This window comes from Mesocricetus auratus, unplaced genomic scaffold, assembly GCF_017639785.1.
Source record: "Mesocricetus auratus isolate SY011 unplaced genomic scaffold, BCM_Maur_2.0 Super-Scaffold_100014, whole genome shotgun sequence".
Classification (NCBI taxonomy): Eukaryota; Metazoa; Chordata; class Mammalia; order Rodentia; family Cricetidae; genus Mesocricetus; species Mesocricetus auratus.
In genome coordinates this window covers 30307377-30331377 of record NW_024429197.1, presented here as the reverse complement: position 1 = coordinate 30331377, position 24001 = coordinate 30307377, and the positions used below count along the sequence as shown (strand labels likewise).

Sequence of the window (24001 nt, the reverse complement as noted above, 5' to 3'; positions counted from 1 at the left end):
GGCAAATGTTTTCTGTGTGCGTCTCGTATTTCATCCCTGATAGCAGTGCTATGTTCTGTCAATGGAACAGGGCTCTTGGTGTGCATTTTAACCAGGTTTACTTCATAAGGAGATGCAAATGGGGAGAATGGACTCTCATGTTCACTCATTTTGCAAATGGAGACTGAAATGCAGAGAAAAATGACAGAACAATCAACACAGAAGGAGATGTTGGAGATACTCATCGTTTGTGTTGTTACCTAAATCTGTTTCCTCTTCTGATGTAGAGTAATAAAGGCCATTGGTCTTCTGCTCCCCTGTTTATGTGCTGTGACTTAGACTCCACCCTAAGTATATTTATTTCACCTTTTCTTGAATCTGGTGGGCTTGGGGCTTGTTTTAGCTACTAGCTACAAATGAGATTTTTCAGACTTAACTTTTATTTTTCCAATGGATAGTTTTTAAATTTTAATTTGTTGTGTATTGGTGAGGAGGGTGTCAGATTCGCTGGAACTGAGTTACAGATAGTTGTGAGTGCCATGTGAGTGTTGGAAATTGAACTCAGGTCCTCTGGAAGAGCAGCCAGTGCTCTCAGTCTCTGAGCCATCTCTCCAGCAAGTCTCCATCCTCTGAGACTCCACTTTAGGATATGTCTTCTACTTTTACCCTCTTGGAATACCATCATGTGGCTACTACATGGTTGGTATAGACTACTGGTGAGTGAGGCCACCCAGAGAAGAACTGTGGTGCCCAGTCCTTGGCTAGCATCTATTGCCACGCTTTCCAACTGAATGCATCTTACAAGTGAGCCCATATGACACTAGGGAAGGGGCCATCCAGTCACCCGCCGAATTGTCATAATAAATGATCACTGTTCCAAGCAATTGAATTTGGGGAGCTGTTCACTATGACTGGAGTAAGGTCTATGCTCATTCCAAATGGCATCTACTTATGTGGCTACCAACTCTGAGCATCGATTCTCATTTTATGAAAAGCATCAGTTTTATGTCTCATGCAAAAACTGCAACCCTGGAGCACTGATTTCAGTACCCTAGCAATTAGAAGAAACTTAAGGCAGATTTATTTGTAGACATCTTTTTTTATTCTATTTATTCATTATGTATACAATCTTCTGCCTGCATGCCAGCAGAGGGCATCAGAGCTCGTTCATGGTGGTTGTGAGCCACCATGTGGTTGCCGGGAATTGAACTCAGGACTTTTGGAAGAACAGTCAGTGCTCTTAACCACTGAGCCATCTCTCCAGCCCTATTTGTAGACATCTTAATGATCCAATGAATAGCTGAAATGAATCTAATAGAAAATATTCTGACAAATAGAAGACCAAATACTTGGTTCTTCCATTTACCAGGCATGTGATCTAAGCCTTTTCTTGTATATAAAAGGGGTTTGACTCCTTGGGAGCAATTTGTAGTGTGGATTTACCTGTACGCTGAGTTTAGAAAAAAGATGTACCTTAAAAACAAGGGTATGAACAGGGACCTTGCATAGTTATATTGAAGATGAATGTATTTCCGTGATTATAATTGATAGCCAATTTGATTCAATGCAAAAGGCAGAATTTTGTCTTTCTGTTTTTTCTTGGGCATTTGGATCTAGAAATGATGACAATCTAAAGTAATTTGATTTAGTTTGTTCTTGTCTATGGTGGTCAAGCTCCAGTGAATAGGGACATAGGCTATTGGGGACATAAATGACACAACCCAAATGTCAGGGTCATCTTTTTGTTCCTCTAAGGGCTAAGTGCAGTGGGCTTGGACCTCATTTTTACATTTCACACACAATTCCTGTAATTTCAAACTTCCCCCTATGGTTTCTGCAAATTCTCTGATCTTTTTATTGTTACCTCCATCTCCAGTCTCTCTTTTCAGTTTGGACAGAGTGAAGCACACTCAGCTTCCACACTCAAGCATCACCACATCTCTCTCTCTCAGACCGCATCCCTGGGACTTTCCTTAGGCCCTCGGGATCACAGGAGGTGTCACATCATCTGCGTGACAAACCACAGGTCTCCCTTGGCTGTTCCAGACCTTCCTAGCATGAGGTATGGAGGTGTGTGTGTGTGTGTGTATTCTTCTGGCTCTCGATCTGTGTAGTAGCTACTTTTATACTGACTTTAAAAAAAAAGTGTGTGTGTGTGGGGTTGCATTAGTGTGACGTCAGAGGACAGCCTTGGGCGGCAGGCCTCTGCTTCCACTGTGCTTTGATACAGGGTCTCTTGTTGGAGGCTGCATATGCCAGGAATTCTCCCGTCTCCACCTCCTATCTCACTGTAGAAGTTCTGGGATCACAGACTGGTCCTCCTCTGCTGGGCTCTGCCTGGGTTCTGGAGATCCAGACTCAGGCCGTCAAGCTTGTGGGGTGAGTGCTTCACCCACTGAGTCGTCTGAAGCCCTACTCTGCCTTCCTTCCTTCTTTACTCATTTCCCTTCTCCCTTCTCTGTTACCACCTCTTACTTTGCTGAATTGAATTCCAAATTCTTTTCTCCTCTTTGGTGTTTTTGTTTTTTAACACAGCATTTTGGTCACCCAATTTCCCAAACTTACATTCATCAAGGCCCGGCACTGAAGAAAAGGCTCTTTGGTGCACTGGGATCCACGCTTCTGAGAAGGCAGTTGTGGATAAAATGCCATTTTACTTACTTACTGAGTGCTAGCTGTGTGCCTGGCATTTTATCAAGTGCTGTCCAGTATCATTTTCTCATTTGATCGTCACAACAACTCAGATAGTTTTTGTCATTGGTTTTCCTAAAGATAAGAAAGGGGTGTATATGTCAGAAAAAAATGAGGTAGCTGACCTAAAATCACTCAACCAGCAAGTAGTAGAATAAGATTAAAAAAAAAAAACAGACAAACAAAACAAAAAAAACCTAGTCTGTGTGGCTCCAAGCCCCTGTTCTTTCTCCTGTATTCATGTGGCCTTTCAGGGGAGGGAGGAGAAAGCCATCAGACCTGAGGCTACATGAAAGCAACGCCATCTGCTCTCACATTGTTTGACCGCATTGAAAGGGTTGCTTTCTATGTTACCTCATTGTTCCTGTGAGGCATGGCTAGCCGTTACCCATCTCTCCCAGTCTGAAATGAGAAAATGAAAGTCGGCCTTGAGGGATCAAGTTCAGCATAGGGTGTTCTGTTGTGAGGCTCCAGAGGTTGTGGTGAGTAGGAGGGTCATGTGTGACTGTAGGTGTTCACATGAAGTCACATGAAGAAGAGGCAGAGGGATGGGTCAAGAGACCCCGTACATAACCAAAGTCGCCGGGATGGTGGGGCTACAGCTAGCGAGGACCGTGCCCCAGCGACTGAGAACTTCAGGGCACGGGGAGCAATGAGGGGTCAGTGGTGAGGAGTCATAGAGAATGATAAGACTGGGAGGCAAAGGAGAGCAAATTTTCGAAAGGGTGGGCGTGGCAATGTTGCCCCCAGCTCCTGGTGTTAGGAAACGCGGGGATTAAGAAAGGGAGGAGCCTTTCTGCCCGGAGGAGGATGAGCGTTCAGTAGAGATGGAGAGGTAATGATGCAGTGGGTAGAACGGGGATGCTAGAGGAAACGGGGAAAGATGGAAGCCTAACAAGCAGTGGGCACTGGACTGAGACAGCTGATAAGCGGTCCTGACAACTGTGTAAGGACTGCACATCTGGGCTGTTCCCTGGGCTGGTGAGAAACGTCTCAGACAAGTCTTAATGGAACTGAGAAACATCTGGCTTTGTTTTCCGACTCATTCTTCTAAGATCGGGGGCTGGAGATGACTGGAAAAGAACAATGTTGGGCCGTGGTGGGGCACGCCTTTAATCTCAGCATTCAGGTGGTAGAGGCAAGCAGATCTCTGAGTTCGAGCCCAGGCTGGGCTTCAGAGTTTTGTTCCAGGACAGCCAGAACTACACAGAGAAACCTTGTCTTGAAAAGCAAAACCAAAAACCAACAAAAGAAGACCAAAAAAAAAAAAAAAAAGACAATGAGGTGCTAAAGAGATGACTCAGTGTTTAAGAGTACTGGCTGCTTTTTCAGAGGACCTGGGTTCGATTCCCAGCACCTATATGGCAACTCACAGCTATCTGTTACCCCAGTTACAGGGAATCTGACACCCTCACACAGACATATATACAGGTAAAACACCAATGCACATAAAAAATAAATAAATATTTAAAAAAAAGAAAGGAAAGGAAAGTTACTCTAGACCCAAACTGTTAGCCCAGTGACCTCAGAACAATGGGAAATGAAGTCCATACTGGGATTTGAAGGCAAGAGTGCTATTTACCTCCTGAATCTACCACTCCTGGAAGAGCGGGTCCTCCTAAAGCTCAGACAAGAATATAAACCACTCCAGTCATCAGCCCCCATGCTACTGCTTGTGATGGGGAAGCAGTGAGCATTTTTAAAATGAGGTCGATGACATTTCAAAAGGTTACTCAGGCCACCTCCTAGAGGGTGGAAGAGGAGGCAGGAATTGGAAAGCTGCTGCCTTAGTCCAGGCCGGAAGGCACGAGTCTTGAACCAGGGTACCTTATACACAGAAAAGGAAATGGGAGAGGGAGGACAGGACATTTTCAGATGGCATCATTACCAGACTCAAAGGACATGGACCGTGAAGGGATGGATGTGCAGGGAAGAGGTGACACCCAGCTTCTGCCTTAGCTTCCACTTGTAGACAGGCTATGCTCACTCCTTGAGTGTTTATGAGAATGGAGTAAAGCATTTGGAAATAGCAAAACCATTATCATCTACATTATCATCAAAGCCTTCTGAACTCACTCTCTAGGTGCAGACTACTGAACATAGGCTAAGATTTGGGGCAGATCATAATAGTCATCCAGATATAGAGGGTCTGGAGCCACCAAGTAATCTTGGATTCCTACACCTGCCAGGGATGGAGGGGCGGGGCGAGTCTTGCACGGGTTCCGCCCAGGGGCGGGGCCTGGACCCAGCTGGAACCCAACCCATCTCCAGCCAGAGCCTCAGCCCTCCATAGCCGAGGTGGGAGCCAGACCCGCCCCGCCCGCCTCTCGCCCACTGCCTCCAGGTGCGACAGTCCAGCTACACCACTGTCTGGGAGCCTGCTCTTGTTCGAGGTAAGGGGCGCGGCCCCGACTCCGCTCCAGGCGGCTCAGGAACAGGGGGACCGAGTACAAGGGGACTCGGAGAGGGGCTGCGGGAGGCCGCCAGGGACCCGCACAGCAACAGAGCAGGAGCGCTGGCTTCTCACCCAGGATTCCCAGATCCGCAGGGGAGCAGCGACCGCTGGTGCTGGGGGGCAGAAGAGCAGCTACTGCAAGCAGTGAGGGGTGGCTGGAGGCATCCGGCAGCAGGAGAGGGTACCAGGCTGCTGAGCGCAGTAGAGGATGGAGGGAAGGGAGGGGGTGAGCAGGTGGAGAACTGGGGTGGGCCAGAGGGGCTTTGAGACATGAGCACATGAGCAAGGGGTGAAAGGAAGGGGCGCAGGGCAGGAGCGGGTGTCTGGTCGGGTTGAGGATTAGGGTTTCTGGGATGTTGAGTGTGGTTTCATTGGGAGTGAAAGGGTGCAGAACCGAGCCCAGCAGGTACCCGTGTGGGGGTCTCGGTGGATGGAGACATAGGGGTGGGGCTTGGAGGAGACAAGCTTGAAAGAAGGTAAAAGTGGGGAGTCAGTTGGGTCTACCCTGCCCGCAGAGGGAGCGGCAGGGACTAGGTAGGGGAAAGGGTCGTGGCCCTGCATGTGGGTGAAGGCACTTGGGTTCCGGTTAGGGTGGTGCTGGAGTGGAGCAGTGTCTTGCAGCTGGAAACAGAGGAACCTTGAGGGAACTTGGAGAGTGAGCTTGTGGGGGTGATGGGTCAGGTTAAGGAGGGGGCCACATGTGGGTGAGGTGGGAAATGTTATGAGGGTTGAGTACAGTCTTGGCACTAGCTGTGCCTTGGCTCCTCACAGCATGAGGACAGCAGGCACTGGACCAGACTGCAATGCCAACTGGTGTCATGGGCAAGAAGAGAATAGGGGTCAGAAGAATTCATCCGCATGCAACTGTATCCTAGAGTCTAAACAAGGAAGAGACTCTCAGAGGGCAGGATGACAGCTTCTCGAAGCCAACAGAGGTGTGGAGCCGAGCGGGTTTCTCCATCCCTCCTTTCCAGAATCCAGAAGAAAAGCTGTAGACTATAATCAGAAAGTGTGTGTGTGTGTGTGTGTGTGTGTCCAAGAGCACACACACGTGTACCTGCATACAAGCATATGGAGCACACTAATTCTGTGCCCCAAACAGAAGAGGAGAGCACTTGCTACCCAAGCATGAGGACCCAAGTTCAAATCCTCAGCATATAAGAGCTTGGTGTGCTCTCTCTGCCTGTAACCTCACCTGTGGGGACAGAGACAGAGCAGACCCCTGGAGCTTGAGGCTTGACCATCTCAAAACATGAAGTAGCAGGACTGAAAAGATGGCTCATCAGTTAGGGCCACCTGTTGCTCTTGTCGAGGACAAGGGCTTTCTTATGAATAGCGTGTGGCTCACAACCATCCTAACTCCAGGCCCCCTCTTCTGACCTCAGCAGCCACCAGGCACTTGCATGGCACACATACAGACATGTAGGCAAGACTTTCATCCACATAAAAAATTCAAGTACATCTAAAAGAAGAAAAAAATGAGGCAGAGAGCATTAGAGGAAGACACCAGTGCCTTCTCTAGCCTCTGCATGTGCACTGGCACATGTGCACACGGGGTAAAGGTGCCTCTATCCATAACCCCCCTCACATACATACACACATAGAGACACACATACATACACACACAGAGACACACATGCATATACACAGAGAGGGCACACACACCCCACACAAATAAATAAAAACAGAGGAAGAGCATGGAAGTTGGGAAAGGCCACGCGTGGGGGTCAGGAGCCATAGTGTGTTGGGAGCAGAGGAGAGGGATCTGAGGAAGGCAGACGGGTCAGCGAAGTCTCTTGGACAGGAAAGATGTAACTAGTAAAGCAGACTCCTATCAAAAGACACAACACGGGGGAGAGTTGTGATGGGAAAGGAAGCATTGGTAATTGAGAGTGAGCTCGTGAGGTCCCCGCTTCATCCCTGCGGAGTTCACAGAGGGCCTGGAAACCCTGTAGGTGTGCCGCGACTGTGGACTGAATGAGTAATTGAGCTGTGGTGTAAGAGTCAAGGGGAACAATGTGAGTTGACAAGAAGTTTGTAAACTGTAAAGCACTGCACCAGAGAAGCCACTGTTGGTATGTAGGTGTGCTATGCAGGTATAATGGCACCTCTGGCTAACTCCTTCCAGGCAGAAGGAGGGAAGTAACACATATCAAGCCTCGGTTGTGTGGAAGGTAGAATACCTCTGAAGCAACTAGCAGAATTCTTAATGCTTAGTAAGTCCCCAATAAATGGTAGTATTTCTGTGACTCTAAGAATCCCGGGAAAGCTCTGAGGCTGAGCAGGGTTGGTAGTGATAGGCTGGCGGTCGGGAATGGTCTAAGCAAATTGTAAAAGTATGATTTGGGGAAAGATGTCATACAATAGAACAAGACCCAACACATATACCCAACTCGCTTTAAATGTTTTTTTAAACTTGTAAAAATTATTACTGTGTATGTGTGTGTGTGTGTGTGACCATGATGCATGTGGGGGTAGTGAGCACGTGTGTGTGTGTGTGTGTGTGTGTGTGTGTGTGTGTGTGTCCATGATGCGTGTAGGGGGTAGTGAGCGCACCACACTGAAGATGGAGTCAGTTCCCTCCTTGCACCTTTACTCCTGTCCAGTTGTTACTGAGCCGTCTCGATGGCCTCCAGCTCCCTCCTTACATTGATAAACGCCCTCTGAGGAGGACAGTTGCATTCACTGAACTTCCCCTGGGCTCCATGTGCTATGCTAAATGCATCTTCCACATTGCCTACAATCTTCCCAACAAAGTTTGTTTTACAGAGGAAAACTGTGTTTAATCATGTGAATTTCCTTATCCAGATAAGAACCAATAAATGATATAATAGGAAACAGTCTAATTTGCTTGATTTTTGAACCCCAAACTACTTCCATCACTTAGGATGACTTGATTAAAAACAAACACACAAACAAAGAAGCTAACAAGACATCTCGGGGGTAAAGGTGACTGCTGCCATGACTGATGACCTGAGTTCAATCCCTGGGACCCATATGGTGGAGAGATCCGACTCCTGTAACCTGTCCTCTGGCCTCTTCTCCATGAGCACGGTGACACTTGTGCTTGCACACATACACACAAAATAAATAGTTTTTAAATTAAGAGGTTTGTAAAGTTAGAATGTCAGGTCAACTGGCCCTGCAGAATCTTCCTGCCTCTGCCTCCCCAGTACTGGGATGACAAGCACATGCCACCATGTTAAACATGTTCACTTGGGTCCTGGGTATTGAACTCACATCCTTGTGCATTTGAGGTAAGCGTTTTACTGACTGACTAATCCGTCCTCCCAGAACCTATAAAGCATTCATTCCCATGCTATCTTTAAAGTTCTGAAAGTTGTTCTAAAAGGCCATTTTATTCATTCATTTTGTGGAGCAGAAACTGAGGCTAAGGGTGTGATTTGCCCATGGTTGCATAATTACTTCCAGAGCTGGGCTGAGCCCAGGTCTCTCAGACCTCATGCCATGGCCAATCTTCTGACTCCACCAGAAAAGTGCATTTGTTCCCTGTCCACTACCTTTACCGAGTCGCTCTCTTCCTGTGGGACTGCAGAGCTCTTTTCTTCTCGCTCTCCCTTTTCCTAACTGAAGTCAGCTTCCTCCTCAGATTTTCATTCTCTGCTGCCCAGGAGACTGAGAGGGTTGTTTTTCACAACAGCCTTTGAGGAGAGTCCCAAGTCTGAGACCAAGAATGGCTTCCCAGATGATTTCTGGGCCTTCATCTGTATTGCTTGTCACGGAGACAGGAGCTTCCCAGCTTTATCATTGTATGCGACTGTCACAAAAGAGGGAAGATTTGATTGATGCTTATCGTACAAATGCATCTCTGTGTGCACCACTGTGCAGCGACCTGTCTGCTCAGATCTGCCTCAGGCGGCTGCCTGCTGGGATACTTTCTGCTTCTCTACCAAATGTCTGCTTCACCCCTGCCCCCCACTTGAGAGGATGCCCTCGAGGGGGCTTCTATCTGAACCCTTCCACTCTGCTCTCTGCCTCTGTTCTCATACAACCTCCTGGGAAAGCTGTACTGTGTCCAAATAAGCAGACTTGACAGTACAGTGTGATAAATGTGGTGTGGTGACTTGACACTCCATCCTGAGAATGCTATTTTGCTCACCTGAAATTTGTTATGGTTTTATTTTCCTTAGGCCCAGCCAAATCTGGGAGACATGCACTGACAGACATCCTGGTCACCTACTGGCTTGTCATGTGACCTTAGACAAATCACTATTCTTTATGGAGCTTCCTTGTTTCTTACCCGTCCAGTGATAGATTGGGCAGATCAGATAAATCAGGTCAGGGTTTAACATGTGTGTTCTCAGGGCTGGTGGATCGCTCAGTGGTTAAGAGCACTCGTTGCTCTTGCTGAGGACCTGGGTTTGATTCCCAGCACCCACATCTGTAACTCCAGTGCCAGAGGAGCCAACACCCTCTTCTGGCCTCTGCAGACACTGTGCACATGTGCTATACAGACATACAAACAAGCAAAACACCAACATACATAAAATGAAAATAAAATGAAACTTGTGTCCTTCCTGTCACTCCCCACACCCCTGCTCACCCGTCACTCCTCATTCTCCTGCTTTAATATAACTACTACCTGCAGGCAAGTCTCCCACAGGTTCTATATGAACCCATATATTTTTTTTTGTCAACACAGTGAATGAAGCACATTTATATATTCATCCTATTATTTAAACTTTACCAAAAAAAGTTAAGAGAAGAAGAAAAAGAAGGAAGAAGAGAATTAGAGAATTAAAGGGGTCAATAAAATAATAAACACTGCAATGCTTCTACAAACAAAAAATCAGCACCAGATTGTTTATATATAATCCTGCTGATTCTATTTATGCCAAAGCTCCAAGTAGATGATGTTTCTCCTATTTTAGGGCAAATACTCTGGCTTACAGGGTTTATATGACTTGTCCAAGAATTCAGCTGATGGCTAGAGCAGGAGTTTTAAGCCTCTCTGAACACTGCAGGATACCTCATCTAGTCTCTGCTGGTAGCTTTGAAGCCTTGCCAAACCCCCTTAATTCAAATGGCAACAATGATTTCCATCCACCCAACCTTCACTTCTCAGATTTACCTTAAAGGATAAAACAAGGTAAAGGATCTGAAATTGAGTTAAGAATCAAATCTGTGTTTTAGTAAAGTTGCTCTCTGATCAGCAATTTTATTCCTCGGACTCCATCCCCAGGAAATAATTAGGAAAATGAATAAAGGTTTATGTAAAAAATGTCCACTGCAGGGTAATTTATGGTAAGACAAGAGAGCTGGGTGATGACTCAGCATGTAGAGGCACTCGTCAAGACTAACGACCAGAATTCACACGGCGGAAGGCAAGCACTGATCTCTGAAAGCTGTCCTCAGACCCCCACATGCATATGCACACCCAAACACACAACCAACAAACACACAAATGTGATTTAATTTTCAAAAGACTAGAAAACAACTTTTAAAACAAAATTGGCCAGTGTGTTGACATACGCCTGTAATCCCAGCACTTGGGAGGTGGAGGCAGGAGGATCTCTGTGAGTTCCAGGCCACTCAGAGCTGTCTGTCTCAAAAACAGGGACAGGGACTCTGTCTCAAAAAACACACAAAAACCAGAACAACAAACAAACAAACAAACAGAAGACAACAAACCAAAACAATGACAAAAATCCTAAAACATTTAAAATTGGAAACACCTTTCTTCCTAGAGAGAAAGATAACTTTAAAGGATTGGTCAAATAATGCGTGGTGGAATGTAGCTATAAATGCCATTGAAGTAGCATTTATGAAGAACTTTTAAAGTATCAGTCCTTTTTGAATGTACTTTAAAATGTAAGTACTTTAAAATGACTATTTTTATTTATGTGTGTGTGTATGTGCAAGTATCTGCTGTGTGTGTGTGTGTGTGTGTGTGTGTGTGTGCGTGAGAGATGGGCACAGGCAAGTGTGCACAGAGGCCAGAGAAGGACATCAGGTGTCCTTATCTAGCACTCTTCACCATATTCTTTTTTTTTGGTTTTTTGAGACAGGGTTTCTCTATATTGTTTTGGAAGCTTTCCTGGAACTGGCTCTGTAGATCTGGCTGGCCTTGAACTCTCAGAGATCCACCTGCCTCTGCCTCCCGAGCGCTGGGATTAAAGGCATGCGCCACCAATGCCCGGCTCACCATATTCCTTTGAGGTATTGTATTTTACTGAACCTGGAGCTTGCCTCCGTGCTTTGTCTAGGTTGACAAGCAGCCAGGCCCACTGGTTCCTTGTCTCCATTACTGTAGTGCCAAGGGCTATAGGCATGTGTGAGTTATGTGGGTACTGGGATCCAAACCCATGTCCTCATGTTTACACAGCAAGCATTGTTAACCATGGAGTCATCTCTGCAGTCCTGAAGTAGGATATGCAAACTAAAAGGGGAAGGCTTATGAGACAGTTTAAGTAGACAATGGCATCTATCTGTCTCTTCCAACCTCACAGTCTCCTTCGTGTAAATGCTATACAGGGCATGTTCCACACTTGTCTAGGGAACCTGTTCATGAGAGCAGATTAATTTAAAGATGAAGCTGAGGGTCTCAGATAAAGACTTGAGAGCTGGGAGCAAAGAACAGGAAGACAGGGAAGAAGTTCTGCTAAAGCGTTGTTAAGGGTCTGACTGTTTATCTGATCTTTAAGACGGCTTTATTTTGTTTTCACATTAGCAGCTTCTTATCCTTTGAGTTCATTCATGAGGTTCATAGAGCCAGATCTATAAGCTCACCCCTTTCTTTCTACATTTATTTACTTAAAACATTTTGTGTGCTTGTGTTCTTACTTGTGTGCCATAGCACATGTGTGAAACTTTCAGGGGAGTCTGTCCTCTCCTCCATCGTGGGGGTTTCTAGGGATTAGCCCCAAGTCATCAGGTGCCATCAAGTACCTTTACTACTGATCCACTGACGTTACCACTGAGCAACTGTCCCTCTTTTTTTCCATTGAAAAACAAAGCAAAATCCCAGGAACTCACAAAGAGAGTAAGAACCTGAACATTAGGACACATAAGGCAATTCCACCCTCCTCAGACTATGTACCTAGCCCATCACTAGTGTCCAGGAAGAAGAGAGACTTAAGGCTTCTAAACAGTACACTCAAGGCTTCTGAGATGTAGAAGAAGCAACCAAAGACTCAACTCAGATAGCTGGGTGTGGTGCTTACACTTTTAATCCTAATACTTGGGAAGCTGGGCAAGATGATTACCACAAGTTCTGAGCCAAAGAGCCTATCTCAAAAAACAAAAAGACTAGGACTGATGAGATGGCTCAGAGGGTAAAAGAGCTTGCCACAAAACTTGACATGAATTCAGTCCCTATGGTGGTCTGAATAAGAATGGTCCCTATAGGCTAATATGTTTGCATGGGTAGTCACCATGGAATGGCTCCATTTGAAAGGATTAAAAGAATTAAAGAGGCGTGGTCTAGTTGGAGGAAGTGTGTCATTGGGGCTTTGAGGTTTTTAAAGCCCATGCCAGACCTCTGGGTCTCTTTCTCTGCCTACAGATCAAGATGTAGAACTCTCAGCTACTTCTTCAGCACCATGTCTTGCCTGTGTGCTACCATGTTCCACCACGATGATAATGGGCTAACCTAGGAAACTGTAAACAAGCAAGTTGCTTGGTCATGGTGTCTCTTTACAGAAGAGAACAGTGACTAAGACAATCCCTGAAACCCACAGGGTCGAATGAGAGAAACAACTACCCCAAGTTGTCCTCTGACTTTCACATGTGTACAGTCACACACACACACACACACACACACACACACACACATTAAATTTTTTTAAGAAGATGAATGAAGTCTTAAGACCAGGTGCTGGATTGTAGGATTAGATCTGGATTATGGGGTTCAGATTCAGATGTTCTAGGAAAGGAGAGGATGATGTTAGACTTGACCTGTAGTACATATTTGCTGAATGGGTGAATGAGGGGATGAACAAATAAAGAATCATGGCTTTGAAGGATAGAAGTATCAGGAATGTTCACACTTCTGTGGAGTTTGCCAGTTTTTAAAGATGTCTATGCTAACTGGTTGGCTTTTTGCCATATTAACAAACCTAAATATATCTGGGAAGAGAGACTCTCAGTTGAGTCTGTCAATCTGCCTCATCAGATTGGCCTGTAGTCAAGTCTTTGGGGGGCATTTTTTGATTAATGATTGACAAGGGGAGGCCCAGCTCACTGTAGGTGGTGTCATCTCTGGACAGGTGGTCTTGGGTTGTGTAGGAAAGCAGGCTGAGCAAGCCATAAGGAGGAAGTCAGGAAGCCATGTTCCTCCACAACTTCTGTTTCACTTCCTTCCTTGAGTTCTTGCCTCAGTTTTCCTCAGTGGACTGTGAACTGGGATGTGTAAGCCAAACAAATTCTGCCCTCCTCAAGTTGCTCTTGGTCAGCATTTTATCACAGCAATAGAAAGCAGACAGATACCATGTCAATCATTTGTTTTTTTCAAGACAGGGTTTCTCTGTATACAGCTCAAGCTGTCCTGGAACTCACTCTGTAGACCAGATTGGCCTCTAACTCACAGAGCTCTGCCTGCCTCTGCTCCCTGAGTGCTGGGTTAAAGGCGTGTACCACCATCACATGGCTCCCAATCACTTAAAAAAATCTCTCTCAAGTCTTATGAGAAAATGCAAGTAACTGTTCTTACCATTGTCCAGACAAAGAGATAGAGGACCCGAGGGAATAAAATGACTTCATTAGTCCTTCACATATGTTCAGAGTGTTGTGACAGGCTAGGATTTCAGCTCGAAGCCAGGGATGCAGAAACAGAGCACGTTAGGTTCCAGATGCTCATTCCAAGAGAGGAGAAATAGTAAACAAGTCTGAAACGACATAAATTCCAGCAGATGACTGTGGGAGCATGGGCAGAAGAGAGCGTGCCTCTGCCATGCTCAGGGGTAGTGGCACTATGAGGAGGAGTAGGCACCCCTTAGAGGGAAAAGATGACTCCAGGCAGAAGGGATACATAGAGTAGGGACAAAAGGAAAACATATTGTGACATCTTTGGACCATGGTGAAGTCATTGTCATATTTTGCTGTAAAGATAGCATAGGGGGAAATGAGTGGGAGCAGCTTAAAGGGTTTAGTGTTTAGTTAGTTGGTTCTTTGTGAAGGTAGACAGTTCAGGCTTTATCTGTAGAGCTATGAGAAGCCAAAACAGTTTTAAAAACAGAGAATGATAGTTAAGTATTGAGCCTACTCTTCTACAGGAGATTCCTCTTGATCACCAGGTCTCCAGGGTATACGAGGGCCTATCAGGCTTCTCATTTATCTGCTGTCCAGCTAGTTGTGTTTTCCCATTCTTGTATTGTTTTCTGTGACAACCTGGAGATCAGTCACCATGTCTGATTCATATTTGAACACCCCCACCCCTATGTTCAGCAGAGGGCTCACCCCAGAGCAAAGTGCTCAGCAAATATTTGTTGAAAGAATGAATGGGAGGAGCTGGGTTCCACCCCAATCCTGAGACAACATTTGGGGCACGAACAGTGGTGGGGAAGCTCTGAGTAGTATTTCTTCCACAATGGCAGGTGACCATTAGAAGGTTGGAGACTCAAAGTGACACCAGAGTGACTACAGGCCTCTCTTGCAGATGGCTTCAGTAACTGATGGTAAAACTGGAGTCAAAGATGCCTCTGACCAGAATTTTGACTACATGTTCAAACTGCTCATCATTGGCAACAGCAGTGTTGGTAAGACCTCCTTCCTCTTCCGTTATGCTGATGACACCTTTACCCCGGCCTTCGTCAGCACCGTGGGCATCGACTTCAAAGTGAAGACGGTCTACCGCCATGAGAAGCGCGTGAAGCTGCAGATATGGGTGAGTGCTGGACACTGTGGGCAGAATGAGTTGTAACTAATTATGGATACAAGACCGAGGAGGTGGGGTTGGCTTGCAACATCTGGGTCTTATAGCATTAGATATCAATGCCATTTCAGGTCTGGCCTCCATTGCCCCATGTTTTTGTTTTTTTTTTTTTTTGTTTTATTTTTAACATGTTTATTCTCCTTGGAGAGGGAGGTTTCAATTGCTGCTGCTTAATTGTCCAAAGGCTTTATTCTGGCTTATATAAAGGAGGGGTCAAGATTGGGTTTGAATTCTACTTCTACCACTTCCAAGCCATGGAAACATGACTAAGATATTTAACCCTTCCGGCCACTCTTTTCTTTCAGGGGAGGGGATGATAATCTCATCTAGTTGCACATGGTTTCTTAGTGTCGTTCCTGGGACACAGTACATATACCATAGATGTTAGTTACAAATCAGTCATCCATTGTTGCATAGCAATTACTCAGTGGTGTAAAACAAGAGTAATAATTGATCACCTCACAGTTTCAGTGGATCTAACAGTAGGGTTTGCGTGGGGCCTCTCATGAAGTGTAGCCAGATATTGGTGTGAGTTGCTGTCAGCTGAAGGACTGACTAGGGCTGGAGGATTCATTTCCAAGATGGCTTACTCACATGTCTGGTGCTAGCTGTTGGCAGGAGGCCTTCCCTTCTTCCCATCTGGCTCTCTTAGCATCCTCAGAGAGCCGCCTCACCATCTTCATTGTCTGTATGACAGCTGTTTTTCCCCAGCTTGATATCTAAGAAACCAAAGAAAAAAATGGCAATGTCTGTTACATAGACTTAGAGCATTCTCTTGGTTACTGATTGAGTGTGGGAAGAAAGTACACAGAGGTCCAAATTCCGGGAGGAAAGGATCATGGAGGATCAACAGTCTTGGGAGTTGGAGACTCAGGCACTATTGTTATCTACTGGAGGTACTAAGAAAACCTGTGTCTTTTTGAGAAGCTTGTCAGAGTGCTTAGCAATAGCTTAGCACTGCAGTTGGATATCTTGAACATTTGTGAAACACTCAAAACATGTTATGCTACTGTCTTTTATATTTAATAAATGTATAATAATATATTGTACATATATCTGTTTGTTTGTTTTTCAAGACAGGGTTTCTCTGTGTAGCTTTGGAGCCTGGCCTGGAACTCACTCTGCCTCTGCCTCCCAAGTGCTGAGATTAAAGACATGAACCACCATCATGCGGCTTGCATCTGAAATCTTAGACAGACCACATTTCCATTTAAAATAATGTTAAATATTAATTTCTAGAGGGGTGAGTATCCATTGATGGCACTGAAACATCATAACTCATTAGAAATAGGAGAAGCTATGAAGGTTGTCTAATTTATTCATTCTCTATTTGTGATTCAACCACACCAGCAACATTTGGGGATTTGTTAGAAACTCATTCGTGGGCCTCACCACATATGTTCTTAACCTCTGAGCCGTCTCTCCAGGACTCCTCACCACAAATGTAATGAATCCAAAATGCTGGTAATAAAGCCCAAAACCTGTGCTAGTGGGCAGTTTTAAGGCAGGAGACCCACTGATGTAGTTTGACTACCTTGTGGTGAGAGTTGATAAATATATGGAAACATCTGACGTGTGCCAGGTATTTTCACTTATAGTATCTGATATCAATTCCAGCACAGGGATTCATGGTGATCAACACTTTGTAACTGGATCAAGGCTATGAGAGAGATAGAAGAGAGATAGGAGAGAGAGAGAGAGAGAGAGAGAGAGAGAGAGAGAGAGAGAGAGAGAGAGAGAGAAAGGAGAGGAGAGAGAGAGAGATCTGTTATAGGCAACTGATTGGGGGTTGGGGAAACCTTGCACAGAACACAGACAGCTCTTGCCATTGGATGGCACATGCCTGATAACTCCTTAGGGAACTGAAGAAAATATTAGAACTTGTTTTAAAATCTATCAATGCAAAATAAATGTATTTTAACTGGTATTTGCTATGTAGATTGGCAAGAATTTCCTTCATGATTCCTAAACTAGATGATCACATATCCTACAGCTGAAAAATCTTGAGGCATTCCTCCTGTCTAAGGGCTTGGCAGTAGTGGCTCCCTCACATCTTGGCATACTGAGAGAGTTGGCAGTTTTGATGTGCCTGGCTTAAGTAGATTTATTGATTATGCTATTTAGTTTTAACTAAATGAAACCTCACAATGGGTGTGTGGCTTTTAAAGAGCCCTGTAAAGAAACCTCCTGTTGGAGATTATGCTAAGTATAGTCACCCTAAGTGAATGTAAGAAGAAAGTAGTTGACTGACCTTCTCCAACTTCCTGGCACAAGCTCAGTGTCAGCCATGGTTCCAGGTAAAATCAATGAGGATCTCATTGGATCTGACTTAGCCAATATCATTTACTTTGCTTAATTTTTTTCAAGGATTTCCATGTAGCAAAACTATTGTAGGTAAAAGGGTCTAGCCAAAGACCCACTCCTTGAGCAGAGTCAAAGAAACACACTTTAGCCCTACAACCAGAACCAAAGAAATGCACCCTGACCCTGAAACCAGTGCCAAAGAAACACACTTTGTCCCTGAAATCAGAACCAGTGAAAGAAATACATTCTGGCCCTAAAATTAGAGTCAAAAGGCTAAAAAGGACCAGTGAAAAAAACACACTTTGGCCCTGAAACCAGAGCCAAATCTGATCATAACCCTGTGCAGAAAACCAACCAGTCCCCGAGCAGGAGATCTAGCCATCCTAAGCTCAGGGACTGAAACCTGACCAATCTCCGCCCTGGAAAACCCCGCCCCCTAAGAAGCCCTATATAAACCCCGAGTCTGCTCAGCTTGTCGCTATTCTGGCTCTGCCTAGATTCTTCCCTCCCAGTAAACCTCTTGAATGGGTTTGGATGAAGACCTTCTTTCCCCAGAGTAGAGACGACCTAGAGTAGAGAGGGGAGCAAGCTGTAACCTTCCCCTGGCTAAGCGAAGTTGTTACGCTCTGCTCTCAGGGGGACTGGAGAGAAACTGTAAAAACTTAGTCAGGGAAACCCTCTCCTGCTGGAGCAGAACAGATACACTGGGAAGCCTTTCCCATCCCATCAGATCTCTTGAAATGCTTATACCTACAACTTCTATACTGTTTATAAAAATTTAAATACTGTTTCATTTTTGTTGTGTCTGTACTTGTGTGGATGGGGTGAGTACATGCCCAGGTGAGTACATACATGTAGAGATCAGAGATCAATTTTCAAAAACTTTTTAATTATGTGTGTCTTTGTGGGTTTGTTCACGTAAGTGTAGTGCCTGAGGAGGTTAAAAGAAGGAGTCAGATTCCCTGGAACTTGAGTTAGAGGCAGTTTGGAGACATCCCAGGTTGATGCAGGAAACCAAACTTGGGTCCTCTTGAATGGTTGGCATGTGACTCTTTCCAGCCCCAGAGTTCTTTTTGGGGATAGAACTCAGGTCACCAGGCTCGGGTCTCTGGTGCCTTTGCCCACTGACCCACACTGTTACCCCTGGGTTTCTCCTTATATTGATCTCCACCTCATTTTTTAAATAGATCTCTCATTAAACCTGGAGCTCACCAATTTGGCAAGATTAGCTGGCCAACTAGCACCAGGGATCCTGTCTCTGCTTTCACAAAGTTAGGATCACAGTGTATACAAACATGCCTGGCTTTTACATAGTGCTGGGAATCTGACCGCAGGCCCCAAGGCTTGCATCGTAAATGCTTCATGATTAAGTCATCTCTCTATCTCCTTTTTCATTTTTATATATCTCAACATGTTCTGTGCACAAGAGTAGGTCCCATTTCCAAACACAGCTGCCTTTCAAGTTAGTGTTCCAACATATGAATTTCAGGAGGACTCAGCCATTCAGTCTATAACACTGAGATAGTGACAAAGTGACGTAGAGACTAGAAATGAGAGACTGAGGTATTTACTAGATTTGATGATCTATTTATTATAAAGATAGAGGGGGGAAATAATACACATTCTATACTTTTTACACAAAAATCGGTGTAATTTTTAGCTATTTCCTATTGTAACACTGCTTGGGTTTGTGGAGGAGTGCTCATATAACAGCAGAACATAGTGCCTGCCACACATAAGACATGTTAGGTTCTATTTTAGGTTCTGGCTCCTGGTCCATATATAAAGGACTCGAGTCCCCTCCCAAGCCTTCCCATATCCAGTTGCAGAACTGCTACGGGCACCTAGTGACTCACCAGCCACCAGCCACCAGTGTTTGTTTATTTAGCTTCTCCAGCCCAATTGAGCTCTCCTAGCTCTCCTAGTTCCTTTCAGGAAGCTGTTCTCCACATGGAGAGGGGAGCGGGGAGGGTAGGACCACCCACAACTGGAGATTTTATTATCTTTGGGGATAATGGATGGTGATGACATTGGGCACTTTGCTCTCTCAGTTCTCTTGTCACATAGGTCCTTGAGTATTTCCTCTGTTTCCTGAGAGGCCAGTAAGTGAGGATCAGAGAAGAAAATCTTACTGGGGAGGTAGGGTTAGGGTAAAGCCTCATTAATAGGTATCGAGAGTGTACACAAATGCGACTGAGTACCTTCAGGACAACAGACCCAACTGGAGAGAGCCATTTAGCACTGGTTCTGGTTGCCAAGCAACCCCGAGAGACCTGTGGGAAGAGGAGAGGGAGCAGAAGGGCTCCTGCTACCTCTATGTGTGGCCTGTTGATCTGCTGGTCAGAGGAAGAATCCACAGGTCTGGGCAAGAATAAAGCCAATTTGGGACTCCAGTGTCCTGGGTTCTAGTCATCTCTGCCCTGTTTGTTGTGTGATGTGGGTGACCCTACTCCCTCCCTCACTTGTTTCCCCAAATCTGGAGGGGTAATTCTCGATGTGGGAAATGGAAGAGAAAGCCCTTAGGAAGAGCTGTGGACATTGTCAGCCGTGGAGGTTCATTTTATATGTGCTTAGAATTTTTAAGAATGTAGTATTATTAGTGGATGTGTTTGTATGCTACAAATGTGAACACTCACATGGTAGTGTGTGTGTGTGTGTGTGTCTGTGTGTGTGTGTTCACACGTGTGCATGGTGGTCAGAAGATAACTTAATGGAGTAGGCTCTCTCCTTCCACCTTTACGTGTGCTTCAGGGATGGAACTCAGGGCATCAGGCTTGCACAGCAAGTGCCTTTACCTACTGAGCCACCACCTCTTGCTCCTTGTGTTTGCCTTAAATACTTCTTTATATCTTTCACACCTTCCCTCTGACCCAGGTAATCATGTCCTGAAAGAAGGGATTGTTGGGGCTGGCAAGATGACTAAGTGGGTAAAAGTGCTTGCCATGAATTCTGATGACCTGAGATCAATCTCTGGGACCCAGGTAAAGGTGGACATGAGCTCCACAGAATTGTCCTCTGACCTCCATGTGCCTTCAGTGGCACAATACACCCTGTTCACCTCTAATATGAATAATAATAATAATAATAGATATTTTTAAAGGAAAAAGGGATAGTTGAGGTAAGAGTTGTCAGGTTCCCTGTGCAGAACTCAGTGGCAGACTTACTTGTTTAATTCACTCAATAGACTCTATGCAGACATTGTGCTAGGTTGGGGATGTGTCCTTACTCACTTGAATTTTTGTGGTAGTGGAAGATAGACTATAAGCACAGAATGAAGAGGTCTTTTCCATCTGTCCTATGGGTCCTGAAGAAAAGAATAGACCTGTTTTAACCTCAGGCCTGGGGCTTGTAGCTGGGAAATGCTGAGCTGTGATTTAAGTCTCATCCCTTGACCTGGAGCTGGGATTCAGCCTCTAATATATCCATAGCTTTAAAAACTAGTTTAGCAGCTGGGCAGTGGTGGAGCACGCCTTTAATCTCAGCACTTGGGAGGCAGAGGCAGGTGGATCTCTGTGAGTTCGAGGCCAGCCTGGTCTACAGAGTGAGTCTACAGAGGACAGGCTCCAGAGCTACACAGAGAAACCCTGTCCCGGGAAAAAACGAAAAAGCCAGCTTAGCTGATGACCTGCACACACCCATCATTCCAGGCCTAGTGCGTACGGGAGGTTGCAGCAATAGGGGCTTCCACAGTGGGAAGAGGAGAATCGCTCCTCTGCTGTTCCCACCAGGGAAGCTTTATTTCATGTCAAGACTTCACAAACAGGACTGTCTCACCCGTCTGGGGTCATTGACATCACAGCCAGGAAGGACTGGCTGGCCTCTCCGGTGCATTGAGGGTGCATTGTCCCTGCTCCCAGGCCTGCTGCTCTCCTGGCTGTCTTTTCGGCCCATTCCTCAGCGCACTCAGTGACTATGGCACTTGTGCGCGCCTTCGTTACTTCACCTACTTTGCTCTGCTGGTGACGTTTTAAAAGAGATAATGCTGGGCTCAGAGTAAACACTCAACAAATAGTTCTTATTAAGGCCTAAGGGAGATCGATAAATGGTCCTCCGTTTCTTCTTCATCCAAATTTGGAAACAATTTTAGAGACAGATGTAGGAGTCACAGGGATGGGGAGTAATGTGAAAGCCTTATTACTCATAAAAGCTAAGGTGAAGCATGTGATTAAAGGCTTCAGCAAAGCCAGACTTGCCGAAACCTTACTATAGAGTCAGACAGATGACAGACAGACAGACAGACAGACAGACAGACAGACAGACAGACAGACACACACACACACACACACACACACACACACACACACACACCTCTCTGTCACCTCCAGGAGGCATCTGATCCTAATCTGGAGACTATAGGGAGGTGGTGGGCAGCATGGGAGACTCAGGAGGCTGGGCAGGGTGACTGGGGCTCTGACAAGCTCCTATAGCTCTAGGAATGTGAGGCAGTTGCTGAGTGCACCACCCTGTACTCAGCTCTCATGATAATCAAAATTGATTTTTCTAGGCAGCAAGTTTCTCAGTGTGTCTACAGAGACATGCTGACACTTTCATCTCCCCAAAGCCTGTAGGAGCCAGCTGTGGGAAGAGGTTTAATATGATTTTACAATCACAACAAAGACTGTGGGAAGTCAGGTCAGAGTTGCAGGCATAGTTTACCTTCAGAATTTGTAAACATATTAACCAGCAGTCCCACTTGACTATTTGAAATAGTCACCAAGACAGATTTGGGAGGGGGTGGGGGAGCTTTGATCCTCTTTCATCCATCCTGACTAGTGTGGGGGGGAAAAGCCAAGCTTCCTTTGAACATTTATTCATTCAATAAATATGTGTTATATGCATCTCTATGTGCTAAGCACTGCCACAGAGGGCAAACAAGCAATATATATGCTATCAAATAAAGAGATGAAGACAGAGATGAAAGCTGGGACTATGGAGATGGCCCCATGGATAAAGCGACTGCTGTACACAAATGAGAACCTATGTAAAAGCTGTGCTTGATAAGATGGCTCCCCAGGACCCCTCAGAGAAAAGGAAATGTCACTAGCTGGCTGGCCAGTCAGTGTAGCCAAACATATGAGCTCAAGGTTCAGCGAGGGAAAGAATAATGTAAAAAGTGATCGAAGAAGCCACACAGCATTTACACCTGGCTTCCATACACAAGTCTACATGTGCACACACATGAGCAAACACATACACTGAAGAACTATTTCTGCCTAGGAAAGTCATGGAAGGCTTCACAATTAGGGTTCATTTGTACCACATCTTGACAAATGGATATAAGAATCTCACGATTGTGTCAGGAAGGCACAGAGGCAGGTGGATCTCTGAGTTTGAGGCCAGCCTGGACTACAGAGCAAGTTCCAAGATAGCCAAGGCTACACAGAGAAACCCTGTCTTGAAAAAAAACTAACTAAAAAACACCTCCCTTCAAAAAAGTGTGAATTAGAATGAGCTAAGGACAAAAGCAGGGAGAGCTGAGCAGGATTTTCAGTAATGGAAGCCTAAATAATGGTGGCTTGATCTAGGAGGTGGGGGAAGCTTCTGATTGAGCTGGGATGGCTATAGGAAGGTCAGGGTTTGGAAAGACAGGAGGGGGCACAATCTGGTTATATTACATTGGATTCACCTGTTGATAGCCAAATAGTTATAGGGAATGAGCAGCTGAATTAGTGAGTCAGCAGCTTCAAACAGAAGTCCGGGCTGAAGATACAAATGAACAAGTCATTCCCACATAGACAGCATTTGGAACTGTAAGACTCGTGAGGTCCTGTCTAGTCCCTAGCACCATAAATAAGTGTTTAAAACTATGGGACAGATGAAGATCAACAAGGGAGTGAGATAGAAGATCTGAAGTTGGACATCGTGGTGCTCACCTACAATCTCAGCACTCTGGTGGGGGCAGCGGGATCAGTTCAAGGGCATCCTCCACGACATGGTGTGTGTGATGCCAGCCTGAGCTACCTCAGATCTTGTCTCAAAAAACATAATAATAACTAATGCTGGGAAGATGAAGATTTGCAAGGGAGATTTAAAAAGAGAAAATATAGTGTCCTGGCAGCCAAGAAAGGTTAGTTTTACAGGGGAAGGAATTCCAACAGTGTGGACTATGGCTAAGAGTTATATATATATGATGGTAGAGGACCTTAGCAACAAGGAGGATATTAGTAACCTCAATACAAGCAGTTTGGTAGTTGGGATGAGAACCTGGTAAGACTGGGAGGTGATACATGGAAAGAAAAGAAGCAGAAAGGATGGAAAGAAAACGCCTAGAACAGTGTCCTTGAACTGCTGAAAGGGGATGAGTTGCGGAGCATAGGGCGAGTTCTTGCTGGGGACAGGCAGGGAGAAAGCAGAGGGCTTGGACACAGGTGCAGTTTAGGGTTGCATATGCACAAGGGCATTGGATCTAAGAGTCAGGGTAGCACAGAGGCAGCCTACCTGAATAAGGGGGAGCTCATGGACCCAAGACTGATGGCTGAGAGGTGGAACATGGGTGTCAGTGAGGAGGCCTCGGCAATCTATGGGGCCTCAGGTAGTAGATCAGTATTTATCCCTGGTATACGAATGGACTTGGGGACCCCATTCCACATGGCGAGATGTTCTCTCAGCCTGGAAACATGGGAGAGGGCCTAGACCCTGCCCCAAATGATATGACAGACTTTGGAGATCCCCCATGGAAG

The 24001-nt window shown here is 45.5% G+C and overlaps 1 protein-coding gene across 1 annotated transcript in view; it reads left to right on the top strand.

Annotated features, from left to right (window-relative positions):
* Positions 1 to 4908: 4908 nt before the first annotated feature.
* Rab3b (RAB3B, member RAS oncogene family) overlaps positions 4909 to 24001 on the top strand; it is a 65364-nt gene continuing 46271 nt past the window's right edge. The window contains exons 1-2 of the mRNA XM_005072127.4: positions 4909 to 5063; positions 14742 to 14969. Of these exons, the coding sequence (XP_005072184.1) occupies positions 14742 to 14969 (228 nt within the window). The 5' untranslated portion in view covers positions 4909 to 5063. The remainder of the gene's footprint in view (positions 5064 to 14741; positions 14970 to 24001) is intronic.